Consider the following 20,561-nt stretch of genomic DNA (forward strand, 5'->3'; position numbering starts at 1 on the left):
ACTGGGCAGTGGTTGACTGGTGGCCTGGTGTGGTTGAAATTTTATTTTCAAGTTGAAGTTGTAGTTTCTATGTAAACACTGAAAGCTAAACAGTTGAAGAATAAGAGCTGAAAGCAGTAGAAATGTAATTTGGAAGTAGTTGAAATTTTTAGTTGAAGTGCAAGAAATGTAATGTCCTTGACTTGTAATTGATAACAGCAATAACATTTCAGTTAAATATATAATGAGACTTCATGAGTGTAAGCAAGCACACCAGTAGAGCCTCTGCAAAAATATTATGCTCTCGTGTAGTTTTCACAGGTTTGACAGCACCACTGAGAAGCTGTTCTTGTAGTCTTGAAAGACTCAGCATTTTAACACCCCTCACCTAAAATTAGAAACTAGAGGTCGACGCTGATAAGACCTTTATACAAACTATTGTTATCAGCTGAACTTGGCTCCGATAGTTGCCGATGGCTGCATTACTCTGGTGATTAGAAAATATGGGCTCCCATTAAATCTTTGCAGTCCCGGGGTAACAGAACAGCTGATTTTTGACCCGTTTTCAGTTTATCTAGTCCCGAATATATAATGCGACACCATCACCTTTTCCATGATAGGGACAGGGCACTGAAGGCAGCAAGGCAGGCAGGAAAAGAAACCATCCTGTAAATGTTTCGTTACTTAATACTGTACTTACCAATGTGGCATTGTCTCTTCCAAATAATCCAGCCACGTAACTATCCATCCATCCATTCATGAAATGACATGGCACACTTTTTCCCTTACCCCGGGAATATGCACAAACATCAATGGTTTGTAAGAGTGGCTTTTAACAATATAACGGGACGCGCAACAGAAGTAATCCTGGCCACAGAACAGCACATCGTCCATTGTAAATAGAAGATTCCAACAATGTAATCCACTAACTCACATGTTTCCAGATCTTGTGTCTTGATATCAACCAGACAGCTACTGCTAGCTTTTCAACTCAAAATAAAGACTGTGTTTTATTAAAGTTTTATTTTACTAACGTTACAAAGTTTCACTGTAACTTTTCACCGAGAGGATGGGGGGGAGAGAGAGAGGGCACTAATGTTCAGTTCAGCAGTTCTAATAAAGTTAATACCAAAGATTGTTCAATTTCGACAGTGTTTCATTTAAAAAAAGGAATAAAAACATTTAAAATATGAATATAGATGACTATGTTGTACCTGTCCAGTTTCACCAACAAAAAATAATCGCCATTTTAATTGTATAGATATATGTATACATTTTTAATATCCGCTGATTAATCTGTAATCGGCTTTTTCCTCCTCCCAACTATCATTATTATATTAGCCTTTAAAAATCCACTATTGGTCCACTTCTATTAGAAACCCAGAGAGCCAGGAATTTCTTTCCAGCATCATCAAGAAGGTGCTTTTCCATTGACAGCAGCAGACAGGTGACTTCATAGGCATGCATGCATTACTGAGCGCAACTTTCTAATGTTTAACTGTTTATCTGTTCATCCAACAAATCTGGTCATCTGCAACTCCAACACTGGAGTGTTGAGGCTAAGTTCAGGAGTCTCACAGCCTGAGGAATAATGCTGCTCTGTAGTCTGGTGGTACGGCAGCGGATACTTCGGTATTTTTGGCCAGATGGCAGCAGGGTGAACAGATTATGGCTGGGGCTCTGTGCAGTCATCTCACTTCACCGATGTCACTGATGCTCTGTAGATGGGTACCAATGATGTTCTGGGTGATTTTAACCACCTGCTGTAGAGCCTTCATGTCCTGGGCCATGCAGGAACAGTTTGTGATGTTTCCAGTCAGGATGCTTTCTATTGCTCCTCCGTAAAAGAAGTAGACGTTTCTATCGTGTGTGATGACCATGATAGCTTTCTCTATGATGTTGATTCCCAGTAACCTAAAACTGTTCACCTGCTCCACCTCAGCTCCACTAATGTAGACAGGGGTGTGTGTCTTTGCCTCCTCTTCACCTCTTTGGTTTTGCTGCATTGAGCAGTGGATTGTTCTCTGTGCACCATTCTACAAGATTGTTCTCTCTCCTCATTGTTCATAATGCAGCCAAAGATGTTAGTGTCATCTAACTTAAAAATAGAGTTCTCTTGATGTCTGAGAGTACAGTCATGGGTGTACAGTGTGAAGAGGAGGGGGCTGAGTTAACAGCTCTGGGGGGCTCCAAAATGTATAGTGAGTTCAGCTCATTGTTCAGCTGTCTGGCCACAACTTTATTGTTCGGTTTCTCTGCTCTCATAATGTTGTTTTCGGCCAAAGCAGACAGCTGTTCTCAGTGAAAAGCTATTAAAATCCACTAAACACTACTTGCCCAGTACCAAACAGCAGACACACAGTTATCAACTAGCCTGTGAACAAAGTGGAGCATTTAACAGCTAAAGAGCCAGATACCTCAGGCGTTGATGGTGACCAAAACAGAGCTTAAGAAGAGTGAATATGACTGCTAATGTGTAAATTGATGTGTAAATTAACAACTGTTTGCTAACATTCATCATATCAAGTTAAACGTCAATATTCTTTTTTCCGAAGTGGAAAAAAGTATTATTTTTTGCAGGTTTAAGGAAACCAGTTGCTTTAGCTTTAACACCAGAGTCTAGTGGATTTGGGAGAAACTAGGGAGGACAAAAAGGAACTGTAACTGTGGCAGACTAAAAGTGGAGATATTTCAACTCCAAACTTCAAACCCCTCTTTAGATGCCCTTGACCTTTCAAGTGAGATAAGATTATCAAAGGAACCAGGAATCAGGAAATGTCTCATACCCCTTGCCTCCTGATAGTGGGTACACTTCCTCGTATGCTGTGGGCACCAAATTGCTGCTTGCGTGTGATGTGATGTGACTGTGTTGTCTGTATTCCTGCAGCTGTAGCGTTTAAGCTTCTCCCGTGACTGCTCAGCTGAACCCCTCCAAAGCACATTCTGGGTCATAATCCTATCAGGCATTCAGTAGAGCTGGAGGAGGAAAATATCTTTTGTTGTAGAAAAAAAATATGTGCAGCTTAATTAATGACTGTTTGAACTCTGCAGGCTTGTTGTTGTTGGCTCGATGTGTAGTACTGTACAGAGTTGTATGGTCAAATCAGTGCGTGTCCCTGACCACCTCACAGAGAATGCATGACGTGACACTCGGGCTATATGAAGCAGCACATTGACCTCTGCAGTTTATTTTCAGTGCGAGCTGCAGACATTCCTTACATTTGGAATGTGACCTCTCCTTTATAAGATTTCAAGGTTTTCCTCCATATATTGTTCTCTATGTCTTAATGTTTTGCTGAAGATAATGAACATCATCAGTATTGAAGGAGCTGAGCAGAACTTGACAATGTTTTATCGCAATGTGAAAAAGGCATTCTTTGCAAATTTAACCAAAACCAGAGTAGAACTTTCTGTAACCAAGGAGCATTTTTGTGTCAGAAGCCGAGTCCTCTCCAGAACAGTTTGGGATAAACTGACATGGTGATGTTGTGTTTAGAGCTGCAACGATTAGTCGAATGATCAATTAGTTGATTGAAAGAAAATTTGTTGCCAACTATTTTGACAGTCAATTAATCGTCATTTTTCAATCAAAAAATTCAAACGCTCGCTGGTTCCAGCTCTTTAAGTGTAAGGGTTTGCTGGTTTTCTTCATTTATGACAGTAAGTGAAGAGTCTTTTGGTTTTGGACTCGTGGTTGGACAGAAGAAGCAATTTAAATTTGCCGCTTTGGATTCTGGGAAACATTTTGTAGACTAAACAATCAGTGAATCAGGAAAATAAGCATCAGATCAATCGGTAAAGAAAACAGTACATATTTGCTACAGTAAAACTTGATTGATAATGTTCTGTCACACACATTGTACTGAGTACAATTGAGTACAAACAAGAGTAGGGCTTTTTGTAACCAAGGAGCTTTTTTGAACAAAATGTGAGAAGCTAATAAGATTCAAATCTAACAAAACTGGATGAATTTAGTAAGACACTGATATGCTGGAAAGGCCGCTTTCTGTAGTTGGAAATGAGATGTTGATGAGAGCGATGAGACAAAACAAACCTGTCTATTTAATATATACAGAAAGGCATCAAAAAGTATCTCAGCTCATTTTCCAAAAACATAATAATATTTGTCAGTTGTTTGTTTCCATGGTTATAGTTTGGTTGTGTTAATATCCTATATATGATATAGGACTGATCAAGTCATTCTTCATTGATTATATTTGCATCTCTGGTGTCTCGGTCTAAAAATCGTATTTATTTTTTTCTTTCAGAACCTGCTAAGCATGGCGGCACACACCACATCATAGAAGTCAACTACTGACAGTTTGGAAAGACTTAAGAGGAAAAGGAAGTGGGAGAGGAACGAGAGAGCGTGGACACTGTTTACCATCAGAGCAGATGGGTGAGACAGAGGATGAACGTATGGCGCAAGCCAGCGTCCTCTTTGAGAACTTTGTCCAGGCGTCCACCTGTAAAGGGACTCTGCAGGCCTTCAGCATCCTCTGCAGGCAGCTGGAGCTGGACCCTCTGGACTACATCAACTTCTACAGCTCACTCAAGGCTGCAATCAGCACCTGGAAGGTCAAGGCTCTGTGGACCAAACTGGACAAAAGGGCACAGCACAAGGTCTTCAACCAGAATAAAGCCTGCCTGGGCACCAGGGTAAGAGACACCAACTGTAGAGGACCTGTGCTGGAGTTAAAGGCTGCTAATAGATGATGTGAAGCTAGTTTGATCCAGTATCTTAGCAGTCGAGTGCTGTGTTCAGTAATGTGAGTGTATTCATGCCTGTCTCAGCCATGAACACAACAATTTAAGCTGTGCTGGCACACCATGAATGGTTAGAGTAACGTAAAAGGTGTAGTTTGTTTGGAGGTTTGCTGGTTTATACAAATGGTAGTAAAGACATGACTTGTGTCTTCAGATAATACATGGTTCTAGAAGCAGAGTAATATACTGTGGTGTCTACTCACAGGCCAGGCCAGAACTACTGTACCTGGGGAGCTAACCTGTTAGCATACTAGTCTGTAGCAGTAGCTGTCTGAGTAATAAATAAGTAAAACAACGGTTTATAAGTGACTGTATTGGTAGCATACTAATTACTATTCAAAATAAATAACTATCCATATGTCAGCATAAATAACTATTAAGAAATAAATCCTTACATATTAAAAAAATGCAAAATATATTAAAGAAAACACAGTCAAAAAAAGCTATCTACTTAATAAAAGATTGTTTTGCAAAATATATATTCAAGAGATCAGAACACTTTGGTCCAGAGCTGTTCTCCTCAGCCTTTTGTCACGTGTCTGTTTGCACAGTTCCAAGTTAGAACATTGAATTTCCCTTGCTTCAAAAATCAAATCGTACACCTTTTCTGTATTTCTATATGTAAGCACTTCAAATGTTAAACTGACTTTGTAGATTAGTTTCATCATGTTGACAGTACTACACGGCAGTCAGCCAAACATCCGGTTCAGTTAGTGTGCGAAATTTGCATGTGTGTTATGATGACCGTTATTAAGGTGCCCGTCATTTATTTACCACAGTATATAGGCTGAGTTTAATATTTTTCTGTGTTCTGTTGAGCACAACATATTCTTTGTAATTCCTTTTGGATTTGGAAGGAATTATGGTTAATTTGTCCAAGTACCCAAGTAGGAACTTTGCCAGTGTGGATTAGTTTGGAAAATAGATGATGTAAGTGGATTAATTCTGTAATTATATGCAAATATTTGATTAGATATAAGTAATCCTAACTTTGAGAGGCTGAATTAACTGGATTCAGTGCATATAACTTGAGTAAATTTAGTTAATGGATCAAGTAATACATAGTGGAAACATTATGGAAGTTGGCACCATTCTAATCCAAGTACAAATACATATTTCATGTCAATATTTAATGGTATTTAATGGTTGTTTTTTGTTCTGTGCTGATCTGTCTTGTTGTCTTACCATTTCATTTCTGAAGGAAAAGATAAGGCGTCTGGAGGGGAAAGAGGCCACAGACTCACAGAGGGGAGATTAACATAGATGGGCTGGGCTGAGGGTTGGCCAAAAATAACAACTCAACTATTATCCCAGACATTTTTTCAGGACAAACTGCTATTTGGAGAGAAATGGTGCTGAGAGAGCTGGGTGGTTCGCTCTGTTTTCTGGAGCTCTGCACCCAGAATTTAAACTAAGTTTTCTAGATGTTTTGTTCTGTTATGTGGGTGATGGAACAAATCATACTCCCAAAAGTGATTAAACTAACCTTTCCCAGATGGCTCTGCTAATTGTTTTGCTAGTTGCTTTTCCCTTTAACTGGAAAATGGCAAACCGCATACTGACCTGGAAATGAGACGTTTACTGTAAACACAGAGGACCTTTGAGACTTTCCAGATGAGACTTTTTATTCTCCTGCTCCCATTTCCATATGATGCTGTCTGCTGCTTTTCTCTCCTCAGAGATAAGACATCAGTGCCAATTACTGTAAACATAGCTATGATTTGCTGTCACACCTACTGTAAGCTATGACCCTATTCCCCATTATACTGTAATACTTTAAAGAAGACACTCTCTCAAATCATGTTCCTCTCCCATCCGCCCCACTGTGCCTTCCTCTGAATCTATGACTCCTTTCAGTGTTTGATCATCGGCGGTGGTCCTTGTGGTCTACGGACGGCCATCGAGCTGGCCCTGTTGGGCTGTAAGGTGGTGGTGATCGAGAAGAGAGACACCTTCTCCAGGAACAACGTGCTCCACCTGTGGCCCTTCACCATACAAGACCTCAGGGGCCTAGGAGCCAAGAAGTTCTACGGCAAGTTCTGTGCTGGCGCCATCGACCACATCAGTGAGTCTGAATCTGTGTCTTTCTCATTGTGGTGCATTATTAAACAGAAACTTTGGTAGTATATGCAAATTAACAATAGGAAACTTCTGTCCATTTTGGCGCAGTGCATTCTGGTTGTTGTATGTTTTCTACTTTTGAAGCAAAAGAGAATACCAGAAACCTTTTCTGTGTTTTCTCTGGTCATGTAGCACCAATTTCAAAAATATTGCATCTTTCTACTGCATGGACAATCCTGTTTTATGCAAGCACCATCATTCAAGTATTTAAATACTTCTTAAGTCAGTCTATCAAGAGGTCAGAGAGATAAGTGGGTAGGCTGACTGACTCTTCAGAACCTCTTTCTCTTCCCTTAGAGTGTTTCTGGAAGGAAGAGAAAATGTTCTTTGGTTGTGTCAAATAGTTTCAGAGAAACAACTTCCTCATCTTTGGAGTCAGGACCCTTTTTAAAGTCGTTTGACTTGTTGAGGTCATGGGAGTCTGTTAGTTTGATAGATCTTAATTTATTGTAAAAGGAAATAAATACAGATCTTGGGAATATATGTAGTTTCTATATAATCCAATCCTTGACCACATGACCACAATCACATGGAAAACATATGCTTTTATATGTTTCTCTCTTCTTTTTCTTAAAACTAAAATTTTGGGACCTGTGATTGAGAAACTCTGCTTCAGAATTTTGTAGTTCTCTCCCTGTTCTGTCTTTCTTCCTGTTATAAAGCGATAATGTGCAAATACATGAAAATAAGGCCTATAGTGTCTTTGTGTGTCAAATCAGTATGACACAGATAAATGTAAAGTTATGTGGCCATAAAAACCAAAGCCGTCTTCACAAAAGTACCTTTCATTTCTGCTCCCTGTATTTACGGTGTGACATGATGAGGGCGGTGTATTTGCTGTCTGTGTGACTCTGTAACCTGTGAGAGGAGATTTTCCAGCAGCCCAGTTCGCTCCTATTTGTTTCTTCAATTTCACTCTCCCTCGTGGGATGTTTCCATTGGCACATCTTCCTCTCCAGCTTTAGTAACGGTGTCATGTATTCATATCTCCTGTACATCTAAGAACCCTAACTTGTTCTCATCTATAAATGCAGCCACGTCTTTCTCTAATAATTGCTGCTGAGAACAAATCTGTAAATACCTGTATATGTTTCACTGGGTTGGGATCCACTGATTCCGTACACTGGATTGGTGGTCTTAGCAATACTGACCTTTTTGAGTAGATTGGGACAGCTAATGGATTTGAAATTTTATGAAAAAAGACCACTGTTAATCAGTAATGAATCAGTTTAAGTATTTTTTTAAGTAAAAAGAAAAATCCAAATTCTCTGATTCCAGCTTCTTAAATGTAAATACTTTCTGGTTTCTTTACTCCTCTATGACAGTAAACTAAATATCTTCGAGGGCATTATTTTGGGATTTGAAAAACAACTAATCGAATAATCGGGAAAATAACCGACAAATTAATCAACAATGAAAATAATTGTTAGTTGCAGCCCTAGACTTATGTTGACGTACGGTATGTTTTTGACAAAATTAGAATCATGGAAAAAGTTTATATGAGTTAGTAATGGGCATTTCACAGTGTCAAATTGTAAATGTGTTCAACTATGGATGCGAAGGCAAACTTTTTTCATGGCAGCCACAGAAGCCACATATGAAAGCAAAGTAGGAGCTAATCTTCCTGATATCAGAGTGCCCTAGTCATATATCTGTTCACCAGCAGTGAAGTAACATCAATAAACACAAATGTTCTTGGAGCAACGTCAGCTTCAAGGTTTCATTATGGTCCGTTGCTGTACTTTAAGGTTGTCATGATACCAGAATTGAAACTTCCATACAATACTAATATTAAAAAAAACCCTCAGTACCTCTTTCGATACCAAGGCCAAAGAAAAAGTCACTGAAACCATATCAACACATTTGTAGTAAAGTAAGTATCTGTGCTGCCTCGGGTTGAAAATCTGATTAAAGATCTGTTATTTTGTATAGCTTCAGGTACTTTTGATATTATCTAATATGGATATCATCGTTGTAAAAAGCATTGAAGTATTGCAACTTTTCAGTCTTCAGAAGACTTGGATTACGACAGACAAGCTGTATGGAGCCTTTTTTTTCTTTTTGTTGTTGTTTTTACATTTTAAGTCTCCATCTACTTCAGTTGTTTAGGAGACTGCGGCAACACTATTTTGCTGTGAAGCTCCAGAGAAGTTATGTTACAAAACATCATTCAACTTTCCATCAGCATGGGGAGTGAGTAGATAATAAGTGAATTTTCATTTTTGGGTGAACATATCCTTTAATGCCGATTCAAACTGCAGAAAACGGTCATTAGCAGGTGGCAGATGAAGAGGTTACTGCTCACTGTCTTAAACTAAATAAATGCTTACTAAGCCAAACTTAAGCAAGCCCTAGCTTCAATGCATTTTTGCTTTAATGTCTGTACAGGAAGTTGTAGCCTTACTTTGTTTGCTTTTATACACCATCTGCATGTGTGTGTTTGTGTGTATCCACTCCAGGTATCCGCCAGCTCCAGCTGATGCTGCTGAAAGTGAGTCTGATCTTGGGAGTGGAGGTTCACGTCAATGTGGAGTTCAGCAAGCTGGTGGAGCCACCAGCGGAGCAGACTGACGACAGTGAGTCTGTGTCTGTGTGTGTGTGTCTGTCTGTCTGTCTGTCTGTCTGTGGCCATGATTGTTTTGTCTGTATCACAGAAAAATGTTTAAATAGTGACAACATTAAAGTGAATTATCAACTTTAGAAAGAAACAAAGGAATTTTTTTTAATAAACAAACTCATCAGGTGAAAGAATAGGTACAGACAGCTCGAAAGCAGTGTATGGAAGCCCCCTCTTTGATAAGTAGACATCACTTAAGGATGCATGTCCCTTCTAGGCAATTTATTTTAAAAAAAAAGTGTCAAAAAACAGAAATGGAGGTCCACATTTAGTCGCTGTAGAAATATAGCCCACTGTTGGCAATGTTAACGTGTATGTTTGTGGTTGTGTGTATGCCATCTGAGTGGCAGTGACACACATGTTCTTTTCCTGCATAGCTCAGCTATATATGGAAAGCTTTCTTCTAATAGAAAATACATATGTTAAAGTGATCAGAAAGTTTCCCAGAGTGGAGGCGTCTGCTGCGGCAGCATTTAGAGCAAACTGTGTGGAAAATAGCACAAGTCTATTGATAGAGTCTGCTGAGAATTACATTTTAGTTCTACTTTGAGTTTGCTTTTCTGAGGGTCGCAAAATATGCCAAGTGTCCTAAATATGGCATATGGGGACTCTAACTTTAACACTCCAGGGAACACGACACAACTGTTGGTTGATTTGGAGGGCTGAGCAGTTAACTGTAGCTGCTGTGTGGCAGTTGGGAATTATCCACAAAAACCTCATCTGGTTTTGACCAGATGATCAACACTTCAACATTAGAAACGATGTGAAGTCCTAAGCATGTACTCTTTCTGTCCTCCAGTTCTCAAAGACCTTTGCTATACATCTACTCCCTGTCATCTTGCCTTACCTTCAGATAATCACTCCCACTCTCTTTAGACTACATGTATGCTCTGGTTTAGAAATAATCAAATCAAAGTGGGCCCATCTGGTTTATTATGTTCTCCCTCAGGTCCTGGGTGGCGAGCAGAGGTCCGGCCCTCCGACCATCCTGTCTCAGATTTTGATTTTGATGTGGTGATTGGAGCCGATGGACGCAAAAACACATTAGATGGTAAGAGAGGAGGAAAAACTAACAGAGCTCCAAAATGGGAATGCTGTGGGGTGAACTCACAGTTGATGTGGGTGGCAGTTCATATGTTTCAAAAGTTTGTTCCTGACCCACATTTGAAAGATAAATAAACACTGAAGTCAAACCGCTATTTGTTACTTTTACTGGAAAACAGTTGAGGTGTTGCAAAGCTGCTTCCAGTCACTGGGTGAAGCATTTCCTGTTGACATAGTTTTAGCTGGAAGCTTAATGGTGTGTATGGGGACAGCGGTGTGTGAGTGTGTGTGTGTGCTGGTTTATGAACCGCTTGTGAGCTTGTTTAGCTTTCTGTCCCGGTATAATTAATGTTTTTGTGTGTTTTATGTTTAAGTATCAAGGTCAACTCCAGAAGCATTTGTGTCTCCATGACTGTTGGGAAACTCCCTTATGTGTAGACCCACATTAGCTAACAGGGAGGGAAAAACTTGAATCCAAGTTTGACTGTGTAACAATAATACAGTACATCTACATATATTGCTTAAGAATCACTTAATCTGTTAATGACATATTTTCCCTCTGCGTGGTTCATTGCTAAGGTTTTTCTTCCTCTCTATGCAGGTTTTGGTCGCAAAGAGTTTCGAGGGAAGTTGGCCATCGCCATCACGGCTAACTTTGTCAACAGGAACACCACAGCAGAGGCCAAAGTCGAGGAGATCAGTGGGGTCGCCTTTATCTTTAACCAGAAGTTCTTTCTGGAACTTAAGGAGGAGACAGGTGAGTTTGAAAAAAATGTGGCACCAGCAACCCATATCACAGAGCCACCTTTTCTTAAAGTAAAAAAAAAAGCATGCATACCATGCACTGTTGTCTTTTGTCTTTCTTCTCCCACTCTAATTGCTCCATCTTCCAGCACTTTAAGTACCGTTTGCTAAGTGAATGTGATTGTGTTTTCAGGAATTGACTTGGAGAACATAGTTTACTACAAAGACAACACACACTACTTTGTCATGACAGCGAAGAAGCAGAGTCTGCTGGACAAAGGGGTCATCATAAATGTGAGTTTCCTCATGCATGTACACGTAATATACACCATCTCTGCTGTGTACAGTTAGCACGGTTACAGGTGTTGTAGCACCTTTACAATACATTCCTATAACATTGTCAGACTCACAATAGACAGTCGAGTCGATGCAGCAGAACTGGGGGCATTGTCCTTTTGATTGTTCTCCGACGATTCTTTTTACCAATCGGGGGTATGTACTGTATAGTATGAAGAGCATGTACTTAATTAGTCTTGTTGACTGTCTTTCATGTAATCATTGAGGTTTTTATGCTTTGAGGACAACGGTTATATTTTTGTCATAGTTGTCAACATGTATTTTTAATTTTAAATGACAAAATTAACACGTAAACACACACACATACACACCCACACACACACACACACACACACACACAGAGCACACGCACACACACATATACAGCAGTATGAATTGGAATATTTAAAATTAGCCTCCATGGCAGAGAGCATTTTGATGGGTAGACAGGAATGTGTGTGTTCGCCAGGGCAGAGAGCAGCTCGCTTTACACTGATTGATGGTCCTCCATAGGGGTTGATAATGAAATAGGCCTCTAATTAGATGCTGCTTACATTCTCTCACCTGTCCTCTGCCCACACATGCGCGCGCGCACACACACACACACACACACACGCACACAGAGAGACATTATGAGTCAGAGCTGTGCTCTCAGTGAAGGTCGCTGTCCTCTACAGAGATTAGACAGTATAAATGAGGATATTATTATGGCATCAAGGCGCAGACTGGATCATATTAGGAGGACTGCTGCTAACCCTCCCACCCAGCGCTCGCCAGGACAACGATCTGAAAATACACACAAACACACACTCATGCGTACACGCACACAGAGCTGTTGAAGCTGTGTCCTCAGTGGTCTCCATCTCACTTACATTACTCATTAGTGCAGAGTGATATCTCACTGTGTCATCTGTGTGACTGCCTCAGCACTCATAATAACCCACTGATACAACAAACTGACTAACTTGTTTTTGTCATTATGATGCTCTTGCAAACAAACACGGCAGTCTAACTGTATTTTTCATTTCTTTAGTATTGTCAATCTTGTGTCTTAGTCAAGCTCAGACTTGCTGCTTTGTCAAGCTCACCGTGCGGTTTCTCAGGAAATGTTATTTTGATAAAAACCTGGGATAATGATCCATCTCTCTGGAGTAACAAGTCAAAACAACATGACATAGTTATTTCCTGAGTGACTCAAGGAGAGATGGCCACATTCATGTGGGGGCAAAATGTTTAGACTGATGACTCACTACTGTCGAGTTCACAGAGTAGAAATTTACAAACTGTATCATTAAATCTTTCCTGTGTATTGAGGGAATGCATCATAATCCACCAAAGTTCTTTGAAATAAAATGGAGATAATTCTGTGTTGTCCCAACAAGTGACCCCTTCACTGTTACACTTTGTCATTTGATCCATTGTTTGTATACAAATATTGATGAGCGTTGCTTTAGATTCAATTTGAAAGTTTTAGTTAATTTAGTTTCTTCCTGTCTGCTCACTACAGGACTACATAGAGACGGAGCGACTGTTGAGCGCTGACAACGTCAACCAGGAAGCGTTGCTCTCCTATGCCCGTGAGGCAGCTGACTTTGGCACAAACTACCAGTTGCCGTCTCTGGACTATGCCATCAACCACTACGGTCAACCAGATGTAGCCATGTTTGACTTCACAAGCATGTACGCCTCAGAGAACGCTGCCCTGATCAGGGAGAAGCACGGACATCAGTTAGTGGTCGCACTGGTGGGAGACAGTCTGCTTGAGGTAAGATGTAGCAGCGACAGTGGGCGTTGTTTGTGTGTTGTCAGATTTGTTTGAAACTCTGGCTTGTGTATGTTCACACTGACATGTTTTATGTTTAAAGCCCTTCTGGCCGATGGGTACAGGCTGTGCTCGGGGTTTCCTGGCGGCCTTTGACGCTGCTTGGATGGTGAAGGGCTGGGCTCAGGGCAGGAGCCCTCTGGAGATACTGGCTGAGAGGTGTGTGGGTTTATGTTCCACTTCCTGTAACTTGAGATAGAGAAGATGAGCTTGTCTGTGTGCTCTGTGATTTATTTTCTCTGTATTTCATACAGATGAAAACAAGCATCAGTGCAGACAATCAAGGACAGTCTGTTAGTTTGTACAAAAGTTAGGTCTAAAGCAAGGTAACTAAACAAGCACTGGCCAGACACTTATTAGTATGTATATGCATGTTCCCCACAGGATGAGAGAGGTTTTGGTGACCTTCTGACCATTAATTCTTGTTCCACCTTCAGGTCAAAATCACAATTTGTAGACAGAAAATATAATAAAAAATATATATATAATTTTCAACTACAGAGTACCTTAAATTTGCTCAGCAGATTCATGCTCCACAGAGGATGAACCATATACATGCAGTATGATTTCTTCTAGCTCCTCCGTCACTTCTCATTTGTACACAAGAAATTAAATACGATGATCAAATTACTGTAAAATCTTGGAAGTTCAGCTCTTCAGAGGATAAATGCTATTTTTTCTAGTGACCCCATGACCCCTTCCTCTGGCTTCACTCTCAGGCCAGACTTTGCAGTCTTACACTACATATATTAAAATGTTTAAGTCAAATTGGCATACCATGAACTGACAATGTTCATGCTCCCCACAGGACGGGCTGTTTCTATTTTGGATACTTGAGCTTTGTCCTAGCATCACTCCTACTCTCATAATGTAATGGGCAAATTGGTATAAAAGTTCTAAACAAATCATGTCCTCCTCAACACTGCAACTACCAATGAAGTAGTTGAAACTTTCATAGTTTTACTCTCCTGACGAGGCTTGAAGAATACTAAAGAAATTAATATTCCCTCATATCTGTTAGCTTTACACCGTTTATACTTACTTAACTGTGCTTACAGCGTTGTGTCCTATTTATGATCTTATGATCCAGCTTTAAAGGAGAACGTGATTTCGTGGGTATTTCATGGATAAGTTCAAGAGGCAGAGTTCAAATAAACCAGTCTGGATTTGTAAATGCATGTTATGTGAAGTAGATTTAATATTATGGTCTTTATTTATAGTTTTAAAGTCTTTTATGTCTTGACACATCAAGTGGTTGCAGTGTAGTTCCAGGATCTTTGAAGCTGCAGAATCTTGAATCTTAGAGTTCTATCTACCCCCTGTTCCTCAGGGAGAGTATCTACCGGCTGCTGCCTCAGACCACCACAGAGAACATCAGTAAAAACTTTGAACAGTACACCATTGACCCCGCCAGCCGCTATCCCAACCTCAACTCCAGCTGTGTCCGCCCACACCAGGTCAGTCTACATTTATATAATAAGAATAAAACTTCTTTTATATAGCAGTACTCGTAATAAAGTTACAACGCGCTTTCCAAGGAAAAAAAAAAGATAATCATGGTTCTTCTGCTCAGTGACAGAGATAATGGATTAAATGTTTAAATCTCATTTAAGTTATGAAGAATGATTATACCATCATTGTGCATGTTGAATCAGGGATATTATATGTTTTAAAAAAGTGAATGTCTCTTATATAAACTCAACAATGAATCACAGTGCCACTTTTCTATTTACCAGTGAGCGCAGACTAGTCTTTCTGCTACAATTGTGCAAATGTGACGCCACCCAACTACACCCCCAAATAGAACAAGTGCAAATCCTCTAAATCCCACTGTTTGCTTTTGCATTGACTGAGTGTCCCTGTGATTGTGTTAAAGTTTTCTGCTCTGGTTTCAAATCATTTTATTTTTGTATATCTTCTCCTGTCAGGTACGTCACCTATTCATTAATGGCCAACAGGACTCGTGTCACCTGGAAAGAGGAGCACCCACATGGAGATCAGTGAACTTGTCTAGAAAAGGTGAGACAGAATGCAGACTGACTTTCTTTTTCCCCTTACCATATCCACAAACTGATGGTTGATGGCTGACGGGCACATTCAGTGTCATTGTGCATGAAAAAATTGATAAAATGATGATGGATGAGAGACAAAAAGTGATAGCTCTTTGAATCATAGAATCTAGGGTTACAGTACGTTACCAACAATGTGAGGTAATGAAAGCATAATGGTGCGTTCCCCATTACTCCTAGATTAAACTTTGCTCATTATGTGTTTGATGTATGTGGACAGAACATTAGTGTTTCACAGAATAATGAAAAGAAAGTCAAAAGTTTGATTTTCTTTTCACATTGTCTTCGTTCATTTCATGCTAGTCATGAGTTATGTTTTAACAGAGCAGGTTTTCTTTTTAAAAGAAAATGTGTCAGAAAAATAAAATCAGAATGCAGCTTATGAAAAATTGTGTATCAGCATTATGTATAATCATGTATTAAATTATTATAGGGATAGTATGATCAAAACCTCAAAATCTTTGGGTGTTCATGCTGCTACAATAAAAACAGACTACAGACTCACAAAATACCTTTAGACGAAACCAGTGACCGTGAGCATCGCTGCCAGCTCTCAGACGGGACTGTATTCTTCCTTCAAAGCTCCCTGTCATGTTGTAATTGTAATCTGATCATCCCATGAGTCACTACTGGGATTAGATGCACCCACAGCCCCAATAGCCCTACATGAAAGCTTTCCTAGATGTATTTATAAGTTACATTAAAACCCTCAGCTTTTGTTTATGAAACAGTCTCAACATTTTTGCATTTCACATATAAGAGTGAACTCCTGAGTATGGTTTACTGGAGAACAGAGGCTGACATCACAGTGAATGCATCTCCATTCCCCACTGAGGGGAAACTTTAGCCTTATCTCAGTCACAGGCTGACACACCTCGTCACAGACAATACAGCTGGATTACATTACACCCACATGACGGTCAACATGATGCCTCTCGCAGACGTGTGCTGACCTGCTCCACTCTGCAGCGGCAGGGTGAGGCTGGTAAACAGTATGTGGGCCGATAAAGTTGTCATCACTATGATGGAAGATTGTTGTTTAGTCACAAGTTAAAACTGTATTTATAGATTTTTTGTCAACTTGGGGGCAGTAGAAATAGCAGTAAACACAACCTTGACATAGTATCACCTTATGTTTTAATGTTTTGGCAAACAGTAGCTTTTTATTTGACCATCTGATGAATGAAAGTCCGGTATTCACTCTCCATTTAGTTCTGTTTTAGTCTCCACAAACTGTTTGGAAATATATCCCAATACTTAGTGAGTAGTAGTAATAGTAAGTGCTCCAGCTAGACGTTAACGTTGCCCCTTGTTTGATGCTGAGGAGGTCATGTTAAGTGGGTTTATCAGAGCTTTTAACAGTGAAAACAGCCGCCTCAAGCTATCTCATGCTGCTAGAATTAAAGTTCATGACGGCAGTGAGACAGAACTAAAACATTAGCGTTGCAGGGTATAAAAATAAAACGTTGAGCTGGACATGTTTTTTTGACCCATTGTTGATAAAAATACTCGTCAGGTTAGCTTTAAGTATTGATCCTCAATATCAAAACCAAATTCCATCTTTGGGTTTCACAGTCTGAAACTTCAATTTCTTTTTCACACAAGTTTCATTAGGTACACTTACGTATGCATTCTAATACACAGCACTCGGCTAATGTTGAGGAAGGTTCTTAGTCATCCAGGTCATGGTAATTCTAAGTGCTGTATCGTAGGCAACTGGACGTGTTTGAGTTTCTTGAAGACATTTCACCTCTTATCCAAGAGGCTTCTTCAGTTCTAACTTCATGAAGGTTATGAGTTCAGTTTGGTCTGCATAACTTTTTCATTTAGGTCATTTAAAATTTCTTAACACATGATTTGGATGATTGTAAGCAGGATTAAAGGTGCAGACAAGTGTTTTTTTTTTATTTAAATCAAAGCACACACAACAAGAAATTGTGATAACTTCAATTATTTAAAAAATAAAGTAACAAAATGCTGACAAACTATTATAATCCGGTCATGGGTCGCCTCGCTCTGCTGCATCAGGGAGCCATCTCACTCCCTTGTCCTCCCCTCCCACGGCTCGCCATGGCTCACCATGGCCATGGTTTGGTATTTCAGGCCCGGGGATGGGTAGAGTGGGCACCGCAGCATTTTAATGACAAAAAAAATAATAAATAGCCCAATTCAAAATGAAGAGAACTTTGTTTTAAGGTTGTGATATCTTACAGTTTCTCTCATTTTCAAGATGTGGATAAATTCCTGCCATACACTGACAAAATAATCCACAGAAAATATGTTTTAAAAAAAAAAACTTTTATAGGCCACTTTTCTTTTTAACCAGACCTGCTTAATTTCAGATGTACCGCATTGGTGGACCAATGAAAATGTTTAGTTGCACTGTAGAACCCTATTTCTGCTGCAGAACCTTAAAGTGGGCCAGTTTGTGCAGAGGCCTTAATCTCCTTTCCTTCTCTGTATTTGCTGCCAGTGTCTTTGCTTTAGGCTTGGGAGGAGATTCAAATCTTTCTAGTGACACGGTTCAAGGGACTTAGGATCAGAATTGGGTTGAATGTCTGTAGGTTTTCACATACAAAGACTTCACCTTGGTATTTTGGTGCATAACACATAACACGTTAAGAGGAAATAAATACCATAAAAGTCAAGAAACATAAATATTAAAAGAAAAAATGCGGTTCCTAAATGGAGAGGTTAATTTTGTCATGGAGTTACAGTATGTCAAATGACAAGCTGACTGTACAGCAGTGGGACAGGACCTCGCTGACACTGCTGATACATTATGTCTCTCCTGCAGAGTCTGAGGTGCGTCCTGGCCGGCTGCTGACCTGGTGTCAGAAGCAGACTCAGGGCTACAGAGGGGTCGATGTCACCAACCTCACATCTTCCTGGAAGAACGGCCTGGCCCTCTGCGCTCTCATACATCGCCAGAGGCCTGAGATCATGTAAGAACAAACACAAAAGCATACACAGTGTATTCATAGGGAAATCTTGACGGTTATTCAAGTCTTGGCGGTTTTCTGTTTCCACAGGTTTGTAAAGAGTCACTTTCAGTCAGGTTCAGACTGGCCCTCTTTAAACGGAGCAGGATGAAATTAATAGTTTTATTGTAGTTGTGTGCAAACAGTCAGCTCCCGGCTCTGAAATGTTAGTTAATAATAGGTTTAAATCAACGTCTCCTGTGATCTGATGTTGTGGTTGACAGCTCTGAACTGACCTTAAGATGTTAAATATCTCAGCAGCTTTGATAGCCAGGCTTTTATAAATGAAGACAGAGATATGCTGCTGCCAGTGATGACCATGCAACATTTCTGTGTAACTGACAGGGGTGAGTGCAATGGCTATCCTGTAAGGTGGAGATTCAAATGGATGGCACCATGGTAGATGGCATCCAGTGGCTCAGGTTTAGTATCAGCAGCATGAGCATACAGGATGTCTCCATAATCCAGTGTAGACGTTACAGTGGATTGTATATTGTTTTTTTTTTGTTTTTTTTAAATGTTGGCCTTTGTATGGCTTTATTGACTGGACAGCTTCAGAGATGACAGGAAACAGGGTGAGAGAGAGGGGGATGACATGCAGCAAAGGGCCCCAGGCCGGGACTCAAACCCGGGGCCGCTGTAGCGAGGACAAAGCCTCTGTACATGGGATGCCCGCTCTACCAACCGAGCTAATGGGTGCCTGTGTATTGTTTTTTTTAAATGAGAAGCGATTTTAATTTTTAATTTATGAGCAAGATGTAGGACAGTCTGCTGCCTAAACAAACTCCCAAGTATTGATAATGCTGAACTGCATCATTAGCTCTTCATTTACAGCATGGATTAGATTGGGAACGTTGATCGTTCACATTCATGCCAAATCAACACATTTTGTGTTTTTGTGAGTTTAGAAGAATTTTCAACAAGGGGTGTCTGAAGGTCATTGAAAGCAGACTGTAATCTAGACAAGCCTGATGGCATACAAGATGGTATCATCGGCATAAAAGTTGGCATTACAATGCTGAATTTGAAAATAAGTACTAATTTTATTAAGAGTAAATGGCAGTGGCCCTGATTTTAATCCTTGATAGACACCTTTATCGAACACTTGGGGACTTGATTTGAAACTGGAAACCATTTGGATTCTACCAGAGAGATGTGATTTGAACCTGATGTAAGACTCAAAACCCAAAGAGAGCGAAAACAACATTTTGTGATCAACAGTATCAAAAGCTCTGACAGATCTGCAAAGAGTGCAGCACAGTGTTGTATGATTGCAAATTTACTAAAACTTTGAATCGGCACACAAAATTGTGGTTTTGGGTTTAACATATGATTCCCAAACCTGAATAAAGATTAATTTAACTTTGCTGGTAGAGTTAAGTCAGCTTATGGCTAATAGGCATTGTAATCCTCTGCAAGTTGTTTCTGTTTTCATTTTGACTCTTGTCCTGTTATTATTTGACCAATAAAAGATAACTCTTCTCTTGATTTTCTTGTTTGCTGCTCCACTTTTCAGTTGCTGCATGTGATTTTACTGTATCTCTATGCAGTTGGTTGTGTCGAACTTAAACCCTGATTAATCTAATTTGAAAGCTGGCTGTCATACAGTCCACACTGACCTACTTGAGGCAGTCTGCTCACACACAACTGAGAAAGCAAATTAAAGTGTCAGACTGATTGGTTAGAATGACATCATTTCTTTGAGGAGACACAATTTGTCTTGATCCTTGTCATAGCAGGTAGCTGTGATTCCACACGTACTGTATGATCTGTACTTGTAAAGAGATGATGGATGTTTGCATGGCTGGTGGTTTTTTCCATGATCCAAATGTGTATATGTCAAACAAAGCAGTCTTCAGTTCATTTTTCTAGTGTTTAATGACCATTACAGCCTTGTGTGTTCTAGCATAGCCAGAAACTTCTAGCTTTGTCATTACATCAGGAAGCCAATGTGCCAGTGCTAGGTAGAAAAATAATAATTTAATTCAGCATGATATTCTTTTATTTTTAACTTTAGTCCATCACCCCTCAAAGAAAACCCAAACTCATCATAAAGATACAGCCTCCTCCTCCTGTTACGC

The 20,561-nt window shown here is 39.9% G+C and overlaps 1 protein-coding gene across 2 annotated transcripts in view; it reads left to right on the plus strand.

The window, feature by feature from the left end:
- mical2b (microtubule associated monooxygenase, calponin and LIM domain containing 2b) overlaps positions 1 to 20,561 on the plus strand; it is a 71,206-nt gene that overhangs the window by 18,652 nt on the left and 31,993 nt on the right. For both annotated transcript variants that reach the window (XM_073471497.1, XM_073471498.1), the window contains exons 2-12: positions 4,248 to 4,638; positions 6,604 to 6,811; positions 9,327 to 9,443; positions 10,434 to 10,535; positions 11,130 to 11,285; positions 11,466 to 11,566; positions 13,116 to 13,373; positions 13,474 to 13,589; positions 14,761 to 14,887; positions 15,359 to 15,449; positions 18,297 to 18,444. In XM_073471497.1, coding sequence (XP_073327598.1) covers positions 4,375 to 4,638; positions 6,604 to 6,811; positions 9,327 to 9,443; positions 10,434 to 10,535; positions 11,130 to 11,285; positions 11,466 to 11,566; positions 13,116 to 13,373; positions 13,474 to 13,589; positions 14,761 to 14,887; positions 15,359 to 15,449; positions 18,297 to 18,444 — 1,688 coding nt within the window. In that variant the 5' untranslated portion in view covers positions 4,248 to 4,374. The remainder of the gene's footprint in view (positions 1 to 4,247; positions 4,639 to 6,603; positions 6,812 to 9,326; positions 9,444 to 10,433; positions 10,536 to 11,129; positions 11,286 to 11,465; positions 11,567 to 13,115; positions 13,374 to 13,473; positions 13,590 to 14,760; positions 14,888 to 15,358; positions 15,450 to 18,296; positions 18,445 to 20,561) is intronic.

This window comes from Pagrus major, chromosome 8, assembly GCF_040436345.1.
Source record: "Pagrus major chromosome 8, Pma_NU_1.0".
Classification (NCBI taxonomy): Eukaryota; Metazoa; Chordata; class Actinopteri; order Spariformes; family Sparidae; genus Pagrus; species Pagrus major.